Source organism: Zingiber officinale, chromosome 7B (genome assembly GCF_018446385.1).
Source record: "Zingiber officinale cultivar Zhangliang chromosome 7B, Zo_v1.1, whole genome shotgun sequence".
In the NCBI taxonomy this organism is placed as follows: Eukaryota; Viridiplantae; Streptophyta; class Magnoliopsida; order Zingiberales; family Zingiberaceae; genus Zingiber; species Zingiber officinale.
In genome coordinates this window covers 6,095,070-6,114,664 of record NC_055999.1, presented here as the reverse complement: position 1 = coordinate 6,114,664, position 19,595 = coordinate 6,095,070, and the positions used below count along the sequence as shown (strand labels likewise).

General features: G+C 35.7%; 1 protein-coding gene across 1 annotated transcript; it reads left to right on the top strand.

Annotated features, from left to right (window-relative positions):
* The first annotated feature begins 1,200 nt into the window (after positions 1-1,200).
* LOC122005175 (paladin-like) lies at positions 1,201-19,434 on the top strand. Its single transcript, XM_042560119.1, has 19 exons — positions 1,201-1,600; positions 3,047-3,178; positions 3,292-3,363; positions 3,912-3,982; positions 4,070-4,169; positions 4,255-4,353; positions 6,672-6,798; positions 7,104-7,234; positions 7,325-7,384; positions 7,551-7,786; positions 8,850-9,276; positions 10,591-10,911; positions 11,002-11,604; positions 11,700-11,873; positions 13,607-13,837; positions 13,915-14,198; positions 14,287-14,565; positions 16,068-16,190; positions 19,076-19,434. The coding sequence occupies exons 1-19, from the start codon at positions 1,457-1,459 to the stop codon at positions 19,203-19,205; spliced, it is 3,744 nt and encodes a 1,247-aa protein (XP_042416053.1). The 5' UTR covers positions 1,201-1,456; the 3' UTR covers positions 19,206-19,434.
* The last annotated feature ends 161 nt before the right edge of the window (positions 19,435-19,595 follow it).

The following is a 19,595-nucleotide window of genomic DNA, read 5'->3' as shown; positions in this document are numbered from 1 at the left end:
ATTGAGGAATATCATGATACTCAGCAAAGGAACTAGCACCAATCAATTAGACATCGGTTCAATTTATAATATCAGCTTAATCGATTTAATCAAATTTTGATTTTTAAAATTAAAATTGAATTGATTAATTGATATAATTAATATTTTAAGAAAAAACTGAATTTTTAAATTAATCAATTTTTTTACTTTTAATTTCGGTTTTATTTATTCAATTTAATTAAAATTTTACTCACCCGTGATTGTTGGGACAAAAGAAAGATTTTTTTCCTTCTTATACGTAAGTAATTTAGTGAACTCAAATTTGTCTTTTCTTCCGCTTAAATCAAATAGATGTCTAATCATTAAAAAAAACATCTCCTTCTCTTCCAGTAAACAAGAAAGATAAATAAATAAATATATATATATACTCTTATCTCCGTGCAATATTTTTATTTAAATGCAGTGGCGCATGGCACCTACACGTTTTCAAACACGCAAACAATTCAACTAAAAAAAAGGTCGTCACGTGTGTCTTGATTGACCATTCCCCACCTGTGTGCTGTGAACAAACAATCGCATTTGCGGCCAACAATTGGACACGAGATCACCATTCCAGGTCTAAACTTATTCTAACATTTGTTCCAACGGATTCGAATCCAGACACGATCACTCTGACGATGCATCGAATAGACTATTCTTCTATTAACATTTAATAATAATAATAATAATAATAGTTAAGAAATTCCGATAGTAGTTAAGTTAAAGAAATTATAGCATGTCCAACAACTCTTTAAAACGCCTTTAAAACGTGTGGACAACAAAGGGAAAAGCAAATTCCTTCAGCGCGTGAGCGACAACCGACCAGTTCCCGTTGCTTTCCTTCCTCTGCTGCTATCAAATAAAATTAATTTAGACATGTGATTTCCACGTCCACATAATATAAGCTTCCACTTACATCGACCGTCGCCAACGTAATAAAAGCGATATTTGCCACTGTCTGTCGTTCTAAAATATGCAACAGCTATTAGCCAAAAATTTAATTATTTTGTTTAAAAAAAAAACTAATTCATTTTCGAATAAAAAATTAATTGGTTTTAGATAAAGCTACTAAACCGGTCATAATTAATACTCCACTAATAAGCAGCTGCGCCAGCCAGAGGTTGGAATATGCCTTATCTATGGTCGGTATCTCCTCTCACGCTACGCCCCGCGCTCGCCCCCCTTTGCTGTTTATAGCCAGCGCATTTTTAATACACTACGTGATCCGCCTGCGTCCAACGCCCTCCACGAGCAATATAACTAAAGGAGAGCGCCAACGGCTGCCCTCCTCCATTCGGCCATCGTTCCATTTGCCCTAATCCTTTCTTCCCCTCTTTCTCCTCCTCCTCCTCCTCGCTGCCTCCTTTCTTTCCCGCTGCGCTCGAAGCCGTCTCGGCGTTCTAGACAGCGATCGAGCGAGCGATTGAGAGTTGCGACGATGCCGGCTTCCGCGGAGCAGGTTATGAACTACCGCGGAGGTTCCGTCCTCGGGAAGAAGACAATCCTCAAGAGCGACCACTTCCCCGGATGCCAGAACAGGAGCTTGAAACCCCAGATAGATGGAGCCCCAAATTATCGACAGGTCGGTTGCTTCATCTTTGCTCTTGCTCCTCTCTATTCCTAACTGCGCCCCCCCTTCACGTCGGCTTCGCTCTTTCTTCTCTGATTGCCTGGCCTGCAGGTGTGTCTACAATTGACCGCCTCGCTTCGCACTTTTTCATGTTTATCTCTGCATCTACATCCAAATCGTGATGCCTAAAGCAGCGATAGAGTCATGAGAGGTTGGCGGTAGAGCCCCAACGGATTGTCATGGGCGGTTAACTGTCTGGCTGACTCGTGTTCATCATTCGCAACAAAGATGTCTATACTTAAACTTTTTTGTTTTCTATAGAAAAATCAAGCTCTTTGTTCGTTATATCCGCAATATTAAATTTGCCAACATTGGTGGGGTACTTTGATGTTTAATCACGAGGCCGTCTATGCTGTTTTGTGCTCGTCATTCCGAACATGCTGTTGTTTTCTTGAACTCCAATTTCTTTTCCACTGTCTTTTGACGATTTGAACATGTTTTCCTTAAATAACTGTAAACATGTTTGTGTTGACAATCACAAAACTTGCAGCTTATTATGAGTTCATATTTATTCCTTCTTTTGTCTAAATGCTCTAACCTTGTTCGCTGAATAAGGCGGTAACAGTTAAAATTGCATTAGTTACTTGACTGAGGAACTTGTTATATCTTAGACAACGTGAGGACAGACTGATATCTTCCCACTTTTCACGTTTACTTTTTTTCTCATATAACCGCTATTGACAAAAATAAGAATCTTCAAATAATAATTTCAGACTTCTTGTCAGTAGTACCCAACTTGACATTTAGGTGGAGATTGCAGATTACTATCATGCCCTTGTTAACTTATCAAGTTTTATCATGTTTCAAATGTGAGCAATTGACTATGATGGTTAATAAACATTGACCACTGTTTGTGCAACATAAATGTTCCTATTAATATGTCCACAAAGAAACTTGTATAATGTTTTAACTTCTCGTTGGGAAACCAACTAGATTAAGAAAATAAATTTGGTTCCAAGCTTTGAAGACATCAAGTTTATGGAAATTATACATATGGCTAACCAGCTTCCTTCTATTGTAGTAATTTGAATCAAAATAAATATTAATTTACTTGGCTAATTAGAGGATATCTCAATTAGATGGTGCTATATATTCTTCAAAATATCTTCCATGGTTACAAAGAGTTTAAAAAGAGAATGACTTTTCTATCTATAGTGTTTCTAGTCTAGCTTTAGATATGTTGAATGCTGAAAATCAATGTCTAATGCATGCAACGATGTCATGCTTCTCTATGCACACATTTTTTTTCCGCTGAATGCCTAATTGTACTAATGGAGTTTGTTACTAAATCTCTCACATGGTCCAATATCTTCTGCATCATTATTCTATTCAGATTCTGCACATGTATGCCTTTTCTAGTACTCTTTTATTCTGATTAAGTGATTGTTACTTTTTTAGGCTGGTTCCTTGCATGTGCATGGAGTTGCAATACCGACAATAGATGGGATACAGAATGTGCTTGATCATATTGGGGCAAGAAAGCAAACCAAGCAAAAAAGAGTACTTTGGCACAATCTCCGAGAAGAGCCTGTAAGATCCATCTGATCATTTAAGTGAATAAGGGTGAAATATGAAGAGAATTTACTGTAAAAATTTTTCATTGTAGGTCTCATTTTCTTAATGATCTTCACTTGTTTAACCAGGTGATCTACATCAATAACCGTCCCTTTGTTCTACGAGATGTTGAGAACCCTTTCTCCAATCTTGAGTACACGGTCTGTAATAAAAAATGCATTGTGAATGAACTTTGATATTTAGATCAATCTTTTTTTGTTGTTACTATATAATAACAATTATGGCAAGTTTTCCCGGGGGGACCTTCAATGGTTTAAGATGCTTTTTGATTATGATGGAGCTATCACTTTGAACATTAATTATCTGATGAGTCCTCTGCACTGATCTTCTAGCAATGTTTCTTCTGAAATGTTGTCTAAACTACATCAAGCCAACTGAGCATGGTATATACCCTGATGGAACCATTGTTTGTTTGATGACATACTCCCTCGCCCTTCATCTTTTGCTCTAATTTTGTACAAATTAGAGATTGATTGCCTATTTTTTTAGAAGCTAGAGGTCTTTTTAGAAACCGGAAACCAACCAAGAAAAAAGAACTTAATTTATGTTGCCTATTTTTTGGAAGTACTAACAAGAAGATAGTTGCTAAACAAAGTGCTATTCTCGATGAGATCATGATTTTCTAAATATCAGTGAAGTTCAGTTTCCTGTTTGTATTGTCTTCAAATCAGTTATCATGAAATTCCAGGGAATCAACAGAGTGAGACTTGAGCAAATGGAATTTCGGCTCAAAGAAGACATTTTGGTGGAAGCTGCTAGGTATGCACTTAAATATGCAACCTTCAATTGCCTTGTGACAATGATTATATGAGTAATTTTTTTTCTTGTTGGATATATTTTAAACAGGTATGGGAATAAAATCCTTGTTACTGATGAACTTCCAGATGGTCAGATGGTGGACCAATGGGAGCCGGTGATGCCTAACTCTATTAAAACACCTCTGGAGGTACCAAATTTGATATTTGATATGGGGTCATATATGATCCATTCCTTAATGTTCTAAATTTTTTAGATGCTTAATATTCTTTTAGGTTTATGAGGAGCTACAGAAAGAAGGATATCTTGTTGATTATGAGCGTATCCCTATTACGGATGAAAAGTCCCCTAAAGAAGGAGATTTTGATGATTTGGTCAGTTACTATTTCAGCAAATTGGAAGTTACCAACTTCTTATTGCATGTCAACCTATTCTCACTGTGGGCATATTCTACTGCTGCTATTGCTTAGACTATTCATGATCAAACTTTATTTCCCAAGCACAATGTTGTCTTATTAATGATTTTAATGAATATTTATATTTTTACGAAGTAAGGTTTAAAATATTGTTCCAAGCTAGGGTTTCGGTCCCCGACTGAAACGAGATAGTTTCATGTCATTTCAATAGTCGGTGTTAGTCGTTTTGAGGAGGAGTTTGTCCATATTCAGAATAAACTATGATGCCCCTTTGATACCATTTTCTATTTCCTTTGCTCAATGAAAGTCATTGAATATCCTACCTTGTGCCTAGAGGAGGAGAAACAGCCTTCCACTGTCATGGTTCTGCCCAACATCAACATGGATGCTGAATTAGGTTGAGATTTTAATCCATGTTCAGAATCTACTGTGATGTCTCTTTGATCAGCTACCATTTTCTATTTTCTTGGCTCAATAAAAGCCACTGATTATCCTACTTTTTGCCTTGAGATACCCTGTCATTGGTAAAACTTAAAATATCTTGACACGCTTTAGCCCCAATATCAGCATGGACGTGGAATTAGGTTGAGATTTTAATCCATGTTCGGAACCTACTATGATGTCTCTTTGAGCAGCTACCATTTTCTATTTTCTTGGCTCAATAAAGGCCACTGATAAAGTTATCTTTTGCCTAGAGATACCCTGTCATTGGCAAAAACTTAAAATATTTTGACACGCTAAGCTTGGGTATCTACACCTGCAAATTTGTAAAATTGATTATCTATTCTGTGGTTTTTCTGAAGCTTCACCTGCACAACCCTACTGAGGTATAATGCACCATATGCAGTGTTTCTGAATCTCTCAACGGGGATTATTTCAATCATAAAACATCACAAGCCTATTTTGTCACCATCAGTTTCTTCTGAACTTCAACATCCAAATTTAGTACTCTCTCGTCTTTTGATTCTGGTGATTCCATCAGACACTAGAACCAGGTGTTGTTTCATATTATCATCTAATTAATTATAATCAGTCCTGGCATCTTGTTGGATGTATGCTCAGCTTAGGTTGTAGATGAGTAGATGCAGAAGATTTTGATTTTTTTCTCTAGATTAGGAAGGATGACATGGTTACGCTTAACTTTGCTGTTGCATACCTTGGAATTTCCCTCTTGTATGTATATATGAAATCATGATTGTGTAAGATTGCAAATGCAGCAGTTAGTAATTTATATTATCTAATAAGGTTGACAGATTTACTTTGGTTTTATTTAGACTTGTCCTTTATGTAGACTATGCATATATGTAGCTATTAAATTTTGAGTAAATCGTACAATTACTTTTATGTACATATTATAAAGCATAAGCTACTTAGTTGGTGGAGGTGTTCTTTGTTGCTTCTCAAGAATGACATATCTTGAGTTTCATTCAATTGAAAATAGGATGGTATGGTATTTAGGCCAAAGAAAATCCCATTAAGGATCCTGTAAACTCTTACTATAGCTAGCATGCATTAACTTGAAATTAATGTGTAAACTTTAAATATCTGTATCCTGCATAATTGAATGTTACATTTATATTCCCTTATGTTCGTTAGGCAATATGTTTGAGGACCTGGTGGTAATAATGTGCACAAGGACTATATTTGTAGAGAGGGCTACCTAGGTTATGATTCTGCTTATGTCATCCTCCATCTCTGTCCAGTTCCCAGAATGGGAGATTTGCTGGTCGCATCTGCTGCTTTTTACATCTCCCAAATGCATTGTTGCTAGTGTCTTCCACCATGTCGAATTTCTTCCCGTAATTAGGAGATCTTCTGCTGTTGTCTTCCTCTCAGAAGCAGAGTTGCTGCTTCTAGATTGTGAGGGGATCAGGGATTGCATAACAGGCTGCTTGTAGCTCTTCTTTATGAATTGCAGTTTCAATCTCTTTTGTCTCCCTAAATCCTTTTAAATAAAGAAATATTTTCAGTCCTTGAGTCAAAACATATGCTTCTACATGTTGCTCTTTACTTCATTACGATATTTGGTGTTCTATTTGTGTCTCTTCGAATTTGGATTTCAAATAATTTGTATCAATGATTATTCTAGAATGAAATGTTTTTTTAATGAAAAAATATTTTAATTTCAATTTAATTATGGAATTGAAAAGTACCTCTAGACTCTAGTACTTTTCATTCTTTTCATAACAGTCTATATGTTATGATATTAAAATTGTGAAAATAAATTATGTCAGTTTGGATTTGGAATGTACATATGAAATTCCACCGTGATGCAGGTACATAGTATGTCTCAAGTCAGTTTAGATACAGAAATACTTTTCAACTGTCAGATGGGGCGAGGACGAACAACGACTGGTATGGTGATAGCCACTTTGGTATATCTTAACCGAATTGGAGCATCAGGTGAACTTTTTTTTGGTTTTTGAAATAACTTAATCCACTTGATTGTAACCTGTCAGGCGATTGTAATGACCTTCATCATATTTTAATCTTGATAATTGAGAAGCTTTCCTGAAGGCTGAAGTCTCTCCATGTTGTTATTGTTGTCCTTCCTTTTATCTAGTATGAATTAGTGCTTCTTACGTCTGCATAGTTTTTTCTCTTTATTAGTTAATTTTGAATATTTACGCTACTCAAGAATTTGATCCTTTGTTTGTTCAACTCAAGTTTTTATACTTATATGTGTAATAACTGATTTTCAACAATAGGTATTTCACGGTCTACTTCTATTGGAAAAATATTTGCTTCTGGTTCTGATGTCACTGACCGTGGCCAGAGCTCTGAAGATGCAAAAAGAGGTGAATATGCTGTAATTAGAAGTCTAATTCGTGTTCTAGAGGTAAATTGCACCTTTCTTCAGTTGGTCTATTTATGTGATTTGTCCTCTCACGGAATCAATCTTATGAGATGTCTGTCTTCAATGCTTTAGGGTGGTGCAGAAGCCAAGAAACAAGTGGATAAAGTCATTGACATGTGTGATTCTATGCAGGTATAACTTGATTAATAATTGAAGATTGTTTGCCTTGTTCATATAGATTTAGGTGCTTTACTTTGGAACTCATTTCTGTGTTCGAACTCGGTGTTATTGAGTCAGGAATTATCATGTGAGTATAGATCTTTAACGATAATAATTGATTGATTGACTTTTTCAACAGAACCTAAGAGATGCAATTGCTACCTATGGGAATAAAATTTTTCGCCAGCCAGATGAAATGAAGCGGGAGGCATTACTTTCTTTTTTTGTTGAGTATTTGGAGCGCTACTACTTTCTCATCTGCTTTGCTGTGTTCATCCACACACAGAGAGCTGCTGTTCTTTCCATTTCATCCGATCAAATGAGTTTTTCCGAGTGGATGAAAGCTAGGCCTGAACTCTATAGCATACTTCGCAGGTTATCTATCAGAGATATATTGATATATTCATTACTTAAAACTTCCTGATCATTATTTACTTTCTTGGAAATTATAATCTAAATAATCTTTAAGAACTTAACCATTTTTATCTTTAAACAATCCATGTTTCTGCTAAATTTTGCATGTATTAACGTTATTTACATGTTTCATGTTAATGCAAACAAGATCTGCATTTGCTATTGAGTTCAAATTAAGTCTCCTGTCAGCTCAATTTAGATTTGATCTTCACATGTTCTACAACATCATGTAACCATTTCTTCATACATCATTTTTTGCATCAAAAATCTCTTTCATTCTTATCTTCTTTAATTCTTCAAGTAAAACATTATAGCATTGATTCAGCTACTTCACACTTCTATATTACTAAAAAGTTAGTTGGGAAGTGGGATGAGTGGGATTAAGGACAAAATCAATGTTACTGCATATGAGTTATATTGCCAAGATTTATGCTTATTAAATCTATTATGTAATGACATTACATAAGGTAGTAATGAAGCACAGCATATGCACATGTGGCTGAATGAGCTTCTTTCTAAAACCAGAAGTTTGATAAATATTTCTGGTTAATTTGTACCAAGAAGGTCATCCAGCCTACTATTCATAGTCATGATGGTTAGTAGGTTTATTTTATTTTATTTTATTTTATATACTTATCTTTATTACAAAAGGCAAGTTCTATCCAACATTTTCACGGTAAATTTTCTACAACCTTGTGACCACAGAATGATAATGCCTTAACAAGAATATATGGAACCTGTGACTGTATATAACAACCTATAATAATTTATATGCTCCCTATGTTTTTCCATCCAATTCTTTGCTTATAGTATATTATACTTTTTTTTGATATTGTCAGGAGCAAGTTAGAAGCTTTGAAATACCCATCAACCTTGTCCTCTAATGGTCTTCATGCCATCTTGCATTATGCAAAGCTATTGAATTCTTGAACGTGCCTAACCATGTTGACTTGCTACTGTTGAAATGAGTTATTTCAAATCTTTTTACATATTGGCTATTTTGATATGGTTACTTTCTTTGCAGATTGCTAAGGAGAGATCCAATGGGTGCCCTTGGGTACTCAATTTCGAGGCCTTCTTTAAATAACATTGCTGTATCTACTGATGGTTGTCCTTACGAAATGGGTATGGTTGCTGCTATGAGGAATGGAGAAGTTCTGGGAAGTCAAACAGTCTTGAAAAGTGACCACTGCCCTGGGTGTCAGAATCTTAGTTTGCATGAAAGAGTGGATGGTGCACCTAATTTTCGTCAAGTTCCAGGGTTTCCAGTTTATGGTGTCGCAAACCCAACAGTCGATGGTATTCGAGCTGTGATTCAGCAAATTAGAAGTAATGGTGGATACTCTGTTTTCTGGCACAATATGAGAGAAGAACCTGTTATATATATTAATGGGAAACCCTTTGTGTTGCGTGAGGTGGAAAGGCCATACAAAAACATGCTTGAATACACGGTAATTTATTGTTCTATATGCTACATACAAAAACATGCTTGAATACAGGGTAATTTGTTACTCCATAGTCCATATATACTGCAATTTCATGCACTTTAAAGTTATCTGTCTTATAGCATGGAAATGTTTATGGATATGAATCTAACCTAAGATATACTAGAAATGTCTGATAAGACCATAAATTCAGCAGGTGTTTCCCTATTCTTTAAAAAGAAGTGCAAGCATTATCCCTTTACCGATTCCAATTTTATATTTAGTTTTTCCTATAATTCCAATTTATTACACATTTCTCCAGTCTTTTCTTCATCCCATTTTTTTTTTTATAAATAAAATTTCTGATGCTAATCACTAGTCCTGAAAAAAAAGGATAATGAGAGAGTTGAGACAATGAAATCACTTTGAGGACTAGTGATTAAGGACAAAAGTGATTCCCTGACAGGACTAGTGAAAGCACAAGCGCAAATAGTTGTGTTAAGCCTAGACAATGAAATCTACTACAATTTTTATATTTGGCTTTTCCTATAATACCAATTTATAATCTATTTCTTGATCTTTTTTCCTCAACCTGTTTTATTTCCTATGATGCTGATTACAAGTTTGGATGGAAAAGTTTTGACGGTGTGTTAAGCCTAGACTAACAACGATAAAATTGTCTAAACCTATAAATATATGTGAATATTAATAGTGATATAGCTGAAACTTAAAGAAGGATAAGATTCATGTAGCTAACCCCAAATAATTGAGATGCTTGATGATCATAATGATTTTATTTCTGGGCATATTTTTTTTCTCCTTTTGATCTCACCTACCATTGCATTTTGTTTCAGTTGAGGAATTGCTTCTAGGTAGTTGAATAGACAAGTGGATCTTACATTGCCTTCTCTTCACCTTCGTCACTCTTATTCCACAACTACACTGACTTATTTGTCCTTTAGAATTTGTTTAATTGAATCAGACTATATGCTAATATTTAATTGCTTCTAGTTTAATTGATATCATCTTCAAACGGTGAGTATTGACCTTAATCTTGTAACTTTTGCATTGTAAATATATAACTTAACTAGATTGGGAGGATTGCAGAACCTCAACCTCAGTTATCTGTAATATTGGTGGACACAATATAATCAGAGTATTGCCACTTATATTTATCTCGACAATCTCATCTATCCAACATTCACAAATTGTCTGAAACTTATTTTGGGCTTAACTTACAATGTTCGAGGTTTTGTGACCTGAAATCATGGATTCCTCAATTCAAACATGAAAAGGATGATTTTTTTTTTACCATAAGTACCTAAAGTGCTGTTTTGTCAGGGGATTGACTGTGAGAGAGTTGAGAGAATGGAAGCTCGATTAAAGGAGGATATTCTTCGGGAGGCAGAATGTTATGGAGGTGCAATAATGGTAATTCATGAGACAGATGATGGACAAATATTTGATGCGTGGGAACATATAGATGCTGAATCTATTCACACTCCATTAGAGGTCTTCAAATGTCTAGAATTTGAAGGTCCAATTCAATATGCACGTGTTCCTATTACTGATGGTAAAGCTCCTAAAAGTTCAGATTTTGACAGAATAGCATCAAATATTGCTTCAGCCCCCAAGGACACTTCTTTTGTGTTCAATTGCCAGGTATGCTCTTCTTGTAATTGCTTGGATTGTCATGAGTAATCAAATCCTAATGGTGTTATTTTGCATAATTAATAACCATGTTTCCAACAGATGGGCCGTGGCCGGACAACTACAGGCACTGTGATTGCTTGTCTTGTCAAGCTTCGGATTGATCATGGAAAACCTATGAAGATGCAGAGGGATGATGGTTGCAATGAACAACTGGATGCTGATTGCTCTAGTGGTGAAGAAACCATTGGTGAAAATGGTTCACCAATTTCAACTTTTCTAAAATCTATGGATGGACGTGAACCACACCACAAATTTGGCATTGATAACATCCTTCTACTAAGGAAGATAACAAGACTCTTTGACAATGGGATTGAATGCAGGGAAGCTTTGGACGCTATCATCGACAGATGTTCAGCTTTACAGAACATACGTCAAGCAGTTCTTCAATACAGAAAGGTGATCAATCAACAGCATGTGGAGCCAAGAGTAAAGAGGGTTGCTTTAAATCGAAGTGCTGAATATTTGGAACGGTACTTCAAATTAATCGCTTTCTCAGCATATCTTGGAAGTGAAGCTTTTGATGGTTTTTGTGGGCAAGGAATAACTAAAACTTTGTTCAAAACATGGCTGCACAAGAGGCCTGAGATTCAAACCATGAAATGGAGCATAAGATTACGCCCTGGACGATTTCTCCCTACCCCTGTAAAAGATTTCATCTAATAGTTAAATTAGATAATGCATGATTCTTGTGCACATGTATATCAATTGATTAAAATTTTCTTCTCATTTGAATCCAGGAAGAACCAAAAGCACTGTTTGGGTCTATGCATGGTGATGTAGTGATGGATGCGATAGTCAAGTCACGCAATGGGTCTGTCTTGGGCAAAGGTTCCATACTGAAAATGTATTTTTTCCCTGGACAGAAAACCTCAAGTTGGAAGCAGTTTAAGGGCACACCTAACGTATATAAGGTATGTTAATTGCTGAATTTGTTAAATTGAGTAATTACTTTCTTTTACATTGGCATAAACTGTTTTTATTTTAGCTAATAGGGGTTAACTGTAGTTGTTCTTTTTGGAAATATATGTTAGATTTTTCCAAGGAATGTTTGTTGAGGTGTTCTATAAGTTCAATATCATGAAATTATGACAACTCCTCATTTGTAAGTCATCGAGCTAATTCAAACATTTTTAGCTTGCAACTTGTTCAATTAACTGCCATTACTTGTTACCTTTAGTATGAGGGGGTTAGGCTGAATCGCTGAACTTGTCTTGGAATCCATTCTTTTCATCCTTGTAAGATTGCCTGTTACTTTGCTCTCATGTATTTTGTAAAGGTTATGAACATGCAGTAGGATATTTTACTATCTCTTGACTCGTGTCATGGAGATGGAGAAGCAACTTATGGACTGCAGCTGCACTCTAAGCTCTTGAATTCTACCTATCAACCTCTCTAATTTTCTTTCTCACACCATTTGTTTCTGCGCGATGGGGCTTGCTAATGCTCTGAATTAACAGCTGTGGTTGATTTGGTTCACAATAAACACCATTGTCGAGACCATTATGGCTATGACTTACAAGAATAATGAGCCCTTTGTTTACGTGAGTGTCAGGCTTAGTGGATTGAAGTGCTCTAATTAAAGAATAGTTATTTATAACACTATCTAATCTCCATTTGTTCTGTTCAATGTTTATTCATATTTGATGATCAAACTTCAGAGAACAGAGGAACAAGGTGGCTGAACTTTGAAGGTTGTTAACCATATCTATTTTCTAATTTTTGTTGGATGAGCACTCTATGCTTAGCCTATAAAAAAAATTTATAGAAGAACTGATCTGATTGAGTTAGTTCTAGAATTTGTTCAGAATCCCAAAACTAATTGCATCTCTCTACATTTATGGAAAGGCTGATGAATGGTAAAATATTATTACTCATATTTTTAATATGAATTGATCTTTGAACTTTAGCTCCCTATGATGTTGAGCAATCAGGGAGAACCATGGTTCCGAGTTTCGTTCATTAGCTGATACTTGGCAAGAGGAACAGTTCTGTGGAGAATTTAGCTATCAAGACCTTGGTGAGAGGTTGCAATGGATGTTGAAGCTCTGAAAACAAATTAACTCACTTAGGAGCCTAGAGGAAGCTTTTGGTAGACGACTGATCCAATGAACTAGATGAACCCTATATGAGATAAAGAGGAAGTCTTTTTAGCTCTGGGACTAGAGCTTCTTTCTTTCTGATCATTGTCAACTGACACCATCTCATACTAATTAACACATGATATGATGGTCAGCATAGGAACCCTATTATTCTGCCAACCAACCCAAATGGACATTGGAATAGGTATCTGAAACCTTGAATAAATGCCCACAATGAACTCCCTAAAATCCTGCAACAATGGTAATATATATGATTTAGGATCCAGCATTTATCAGAAGCCTGGCTCTGGATTTGAAGCATTAGTCTGAAAAAAGCCTCTTTAGACATAAGTAGTTTAGTATGCTATCATAATTTCTTAAGTTTTCTTAAACTATGTCTATGACAATTGTTTGTACCTCGTTCAAAATCACCTCTTAACTAACAGTTGCACATGTATGCCAATTACTTAGGATATCTCTAAATGGATATAGTATACTGGTGGAATTTGTTGCTTGAATCATTCTCTATATATTTTTTATTTTAACATTACTATGCAATCTTTTAGGTAGATGCTTATCCTGTGTACAGTATGGCAACTCCAACAGTTGATGGTGCGAGAGAAGTTCTGTCATACTTAGGTGCTAAAGATCTTTCTGCAACAACTCGTTCCCAAAAGGTCATCATTATAGATCTGAGAGAGGAAGCTGTTGTATATATCAATGGTTCACCTTTTGTTCTTAGGGAACTTGATCGCCCTGTTGATACACTAAAACATGTCGGAATTTCTGGTTCATTGGTTAGTAGTGTAATTATGGCTATAGTGCTTATGCTGTCATGCACCATGTCTGCATTGTAATTATGCTTCTCGTGCAGGTGGAACACATGGAGGCAAGGATGAAAGAAGATATATTTACTGAGGTGAAACAGTCTGGTGGTCAGATGCTTCTTCATCGAGAAGACTATAACCCAGCTTCAAAAAGGACAAGTGTGATTGGTTATTGGGAAAACATTTCATTAGAATATGTTAAGACCCCTGCAGAAGTGTTTGCAGCACTGATAGATGAAGGCTACAGAATTGAATATAAAAGGATCCCTCTTACAAGTGAAAGAGAAGCATTAGCTGTGGATGTTGATGCCATGCAATATTGTAAAGACGAGTGCGTATTAAGTGATGTGGCTTGCTTGTGAAATTTTATTTTATTTTCTTTTTGTTATTTGCTGACTAGTTGGAGTTCATCTCTGCAGATTTGCTAGGTATTACCTTTTCATTTCACATACTGGATATGGAGGGGTTTCATATGCAATGGCTATCACATGTCTTGGGCTTAGTGCTGACAAGAAATTTGCTACAGAACAGACAGTTGAGACACATTTTGTATCAACTTCACCCATTGGCACCTTGCATTTTCAGCCATATGGCGTAGATGCATTAAAACAGGGTGACTACCGTGACATTTTAAGCCTTACTAGAGTTTTGGTCCATGGACCACAAAGCAAGCATGAAGTTGACAATATCATCAATAGGTATCTGCCTAAACTCTTGGCAATTTCCAAAATGTGTTTTTTGGGAACTTGACATTGGAGAACTCTGTTAAAACAATCTGAACACTCTTCCCTGAGCTTCTCAAGATTCATGAGGTTCTTCATGCTTTCGTTGGTTGCTATGGGCTCTGCGTGAACTTCAAAGTTTGAGTTCCTTTTGTGTGACTACTACTTTGGTTTTTAAAAGCTGGCAAAGGATGATACGAATATCTTTTGTTCAACTTAGCACAAGTACTAAATTTTTCAGCCACAAAAATTTTCCAAATAGTAGAGCTAGAGGAGATGGGGCAGATGAACATTCTGAGTAGATATGGCTACTGTGCCACATGAATGTTGTGTAAAGGATGATCTTCTAGATAGTCATGGACTGAGTAACCAAAATGCTTGGCATCATGGTTTTGAAAGTCCTAGCTTGAGCTACATAAGCAAATTTTGAAGGTTACCTCGTAGCTACTGCCTTTGATATATGCACCCTATATATGCGAAATTAATACTTTATTTGCTTCACTTAAACTGATTTAAGCTAAACTAAGATAACTTAAAATCTTAGGCTAGTTTATTAGTAGTTTGTGATTTGTGTGTTAAATTAATAGTTTTTGCAAGTAATACATGCTTTGGATACTAATATAAAACTTTATTTAATGTTGATTGTATATACCTTTGTATAATGCTCTCGCTTATTGTATTTGTGCTATGCAGTGGATCAAATGCATAGTGCTTGCATATTATATATTAAATCATGTTTGACATGCTCAATTTTCCATAAAAGGTACATTTGGGCTTCTTGTCTTATCTATCGATATGAACTCCATTGTTCCGCTATCAAACTCCTCCACTTTCATGAGAACCTCTAGATAATAATTGAGTGGTTAAGTTCTACCTATTGTGGGGGTCTAGAATGGACATGGTAGATGCACTCAACATCGTCATGTAAATTATGTGGGCATGGAGGTGCCTCCCAATATTTGAGTTAGGTTCTAACTTTGGATGAATGGTGTAAAGAACCATAATTATGAGGAGCTTGTCAAAATGGTTTTACATAACTATATCATTTGAGATGATCGAGAGGATATCTCAGAGATTAATAGTAATTGCCTAGAAATAGAATTTTTTTACATGCATGTTCATATTAAGCTAATACCAGAAATAGATTGCACTGCAAGATGAATAAGATGTCGTGATCAAATTTTTGGTGCACACTGAAACATCTGATGGAAAATTGCAAAATGGATGTGATAATTTGGTTGCCTTTTTAGGAAGTAACTAAGTGACCATATAATTGGCAAATCTGTGGCATTAGTGGCGTGAAGGGTAAATGAATACTAGCTCCACCTATTCCAGCGAATATAAAATCTATGCAGTGCTCATACACATTAGACACTCTCCAAACTATGGGTGTTCCTGTCTTTCTTCCTTTCATTCTGCGTTTATTTCTCTCTTTTTTTTTTTTTAATGTATAATGTCTTACTTTGGCTTTGTGTTAGGTGTGCTGGTGCTGGGCATCTGCGAGATGACATATTGCATTATAAGAGAGAACTTGATGAGTGTCCGAGTGATGATGATGAGCATAGATCCTACCTCATGGATATGGGGATTAAAGCTTTGAGGTTAGTCTTTTTCCCTAAAAAATCTTGCTTGTTTTTTGGTGTCAATATTTTCTGTTTAGTCAGTATACCTTCACATATCAATTGGACAACTCTGCCTAGACTAGGACATGAATTGGAATGTGAAATGTGGTAATTATGTAGATGAGATATATCACATGAATTTTCAGAATCAAGCCTGTTCTCATTGTTTTCCTGAAGTGACTATGGCCTCAGGATATATGAGATTAAACTTCCATATAGCTAGACATTTCACAGCTGTGGATGAGATATATCACATGAATTTTCAGAATCAAACCTGTTCTCATTGTTTTCCTGAAGTGACTATGGCCTCAGGATATATGAGATTAAACTTCCATATAAAATTAAAGATACATATTACTTTAACTAGACATTTCACAGCTGTTAATTGGTTGAATGTTACTGGTTAATTGAGATATGAATTTAAATGCGATTTTGTTACTTATCTGAAGCCTTTTATTTGACATTAAGATAGAATTTGTTCGCTAAATCTTCTCGATTATACTAAAGTAGATAACTAAAAAGAAGTCTAGTTCTAGTTACTAGTTTATGTCGATGCTGATTGATAATTGAACCATTATTGACAACATGTGGTATGCTTCCTTGTACTTCGATTTCACTTAAAATCATGTGGCATTCTCTTGCCTTTTCATAAAGCCAACCAACTTCCTTTGGCACAAGGATGAATGCGTTTTCCAAATTGGATGATTTGACAAGATTTCTGCCTCCGCCTCTGCATGCACACACATGGACATTGTGCATCAACACAATTTAGCATCACAATACAATGAGATGATGTTACATAGACTTAAAAGTTTATATTGATGACAAAATATCGAAACAAAATTAATACAATGTCCTATGGCATGTTAAAATCGTACTGTCACACTGCAACCACTATTTGTGGACAACTCTAGAACTTGTCGAAGCAATGCCTTTCTTGTTCATTGCTTTCATTTTGTATAATGTTGCATCCATTTCAAATTAGTCATTACTTTCCCAGCCAAAATTACTTCTTGGTTTTACTTGACGGTTCCTTCAACTGATATTTAGGCCTAAACTCATTGCCCTGACAACAGATTAACGTTTTCACAGTCCTAAATAATGGCCTACTGCAGCAAAATAAGTAAACCTACAATATGGTAGGAATTGCTTTCAATGAAATACACCATGATTAAGATAGCAGTCTTGGTTACCAACCTAAATGTTTGTTTGACAACTCAGAGTTTTATCTCCTCCATGTGAGGAACTTTATAAGCTTGGACGAATTAACTACTATTAACTTATCTAAAGCACATTGGGCTGGTTGGGCTTGCAAGTTAATAGGTTTAGGTCAATTCTCTCATTTAAGTGAGTTATCACAATTGATATTAGATATAATCTAATTCAATGCATGCTAAAGCACTAGAAAGGATTGCATGTGCCAATGGACCCCACATGTAGATGATTAGTGAGAATTTTGGCTATAAGTTGAGCGTTTAGGTTTGTCAAGATTTAAGTGGGGGAGATTGTAGCACCCCCAATTTAGTCCCACATGATGAGTTGTCGATTGATAGAGGAGCTTTATAAGCTTAAGATGAATTAACTATCATTACTTGACAAGATGATTGGTTAGCTTTCTCATCTAAATGAGCCCCCATCAACTATCAGTGAAATGAAAATTTGCAACAAACCTGTACCATCAACTATCAGTGAAATGAAAAACTGCTGAAAGCCTGCACTATCAACTATCAGTGAAATTAAAAACTGATATGCAATGACCTTTCAAATGCCCAAACTGCTTGAAATCTGAAACAGATCTGAACAATGAATTTGCAACGATCCTTCATGTGACCAAACTGCTCGATTTTTGGAATGAAGAGCTTGTATCATTGCAGCTCTTCTTGGAATTTTTAGGCTGAACTTATGTTCCATATCCTTATTTTTTTATTGTGGATGGTTAGCCTTGAATTTTTTTTTTGTATCTCCACTCGAGCCTAGAGGGCGCCCAACAATCACAATTCCGTCAGGTTAGGTTGCCAGTTATAGTTTCTCCCTCATTGCTGGAAGCAGTGGTCTCTAACTCACTTATCACGACATTGGCCCCGCAAGGAACTCATTAGTTCATGCTGTCAGCAATTCTTAACAAAGCAAGGTCATCAGAGCAAGATACATCTTGATGTTAGGGATGATTATTTTTGGAATCATCTACTGAAGTGAATTGCTCCATTCCTAGTATAGAAAGTTTTACGTGATCAATGATTGGTTAACTAGTTTTTCAACTGGAGATTTGGAGCCCTATCCTTAATAACTGGTGGTGAAAAAACTTATTGCAAATCTGTATGAATAAAGAGAACATAAAAGTTTATTCCCTTTAAATGAATTAGGTTAATAAATAACACCATGACTCTTGGAAATTGTAGTTGGACAAGAATAAGATGTGAAATGAAAGTTTCTAAAAAGCAATGTGTATGGCCAGAGAGAGACAATAGAAAAACCTTTTAGAAAAAGGACTGGCTCAGGATTTTAATTGACTTGGAAAAAATTCTAAGAAAACTTCTAGGCAGTATGATGGATTCGGCATTTTGGCACCAGTATAGCAGTACTGATACCTTTTATCATGAGGATCAAAAATATATCTCAGTTTTATTTACATGTGATCCCTATATTTGTTACTTAATCTCTGGATGCCATTTGGTAGATCAGATGGTTGACTTTTAATTACCCTATTAATCATTGATATTTTGTTGTTTAGACAAGTGTAGCATGAGTTATTAGGAAATTGATATGTTTCTACACTGGCTATATTCTACAATTTTTTCCAACAAAGAATTTATCATCTTCTAGAATGATTGTTGTCTTGACACTTTGTTTCTTTCTTCTTCCAGGCGATATTTTTTTCTGATCACTTTCAGGTCTTATCTTTACTGCACTTCTCCCACCGAAGCAAGCTTTTCGACATGGATGGAGATGAGACCTGAGCTCAGACATCTTTGTGACAACCTGAAACTGGAGTAGTACTGTCCAAAGGAAGTTCAATGTAAAGCACCTTTAGTCATTTAATCAATAACCAAGAAAGTTGAGAAGGATAAAAGAAAGAGGGGGATCCATGTAAAGCATTAGATTAGTAAAATCTTCCCTGTCTAAAGCTATGAGTGTACAGTTATCCTGTAAAATGCACCTTGATCTAGAGTTTCCTTGTGTACTTCTCATTGCTAATAAAAAACATGAAAGCCATTTCCACCAAGCTTATCTGCATATGCTGATGAATGGTTTCTCAGTATTTGGGTTAAATGCTTAATTTATACCGAATTAATAATTTATTTCACTTGAAACAGACATTGCAACATTTTTCTCTCATGTTCGCTTTCTTCTTGAATCTGAGAGAGGAAGTACTCGTACAAAGGC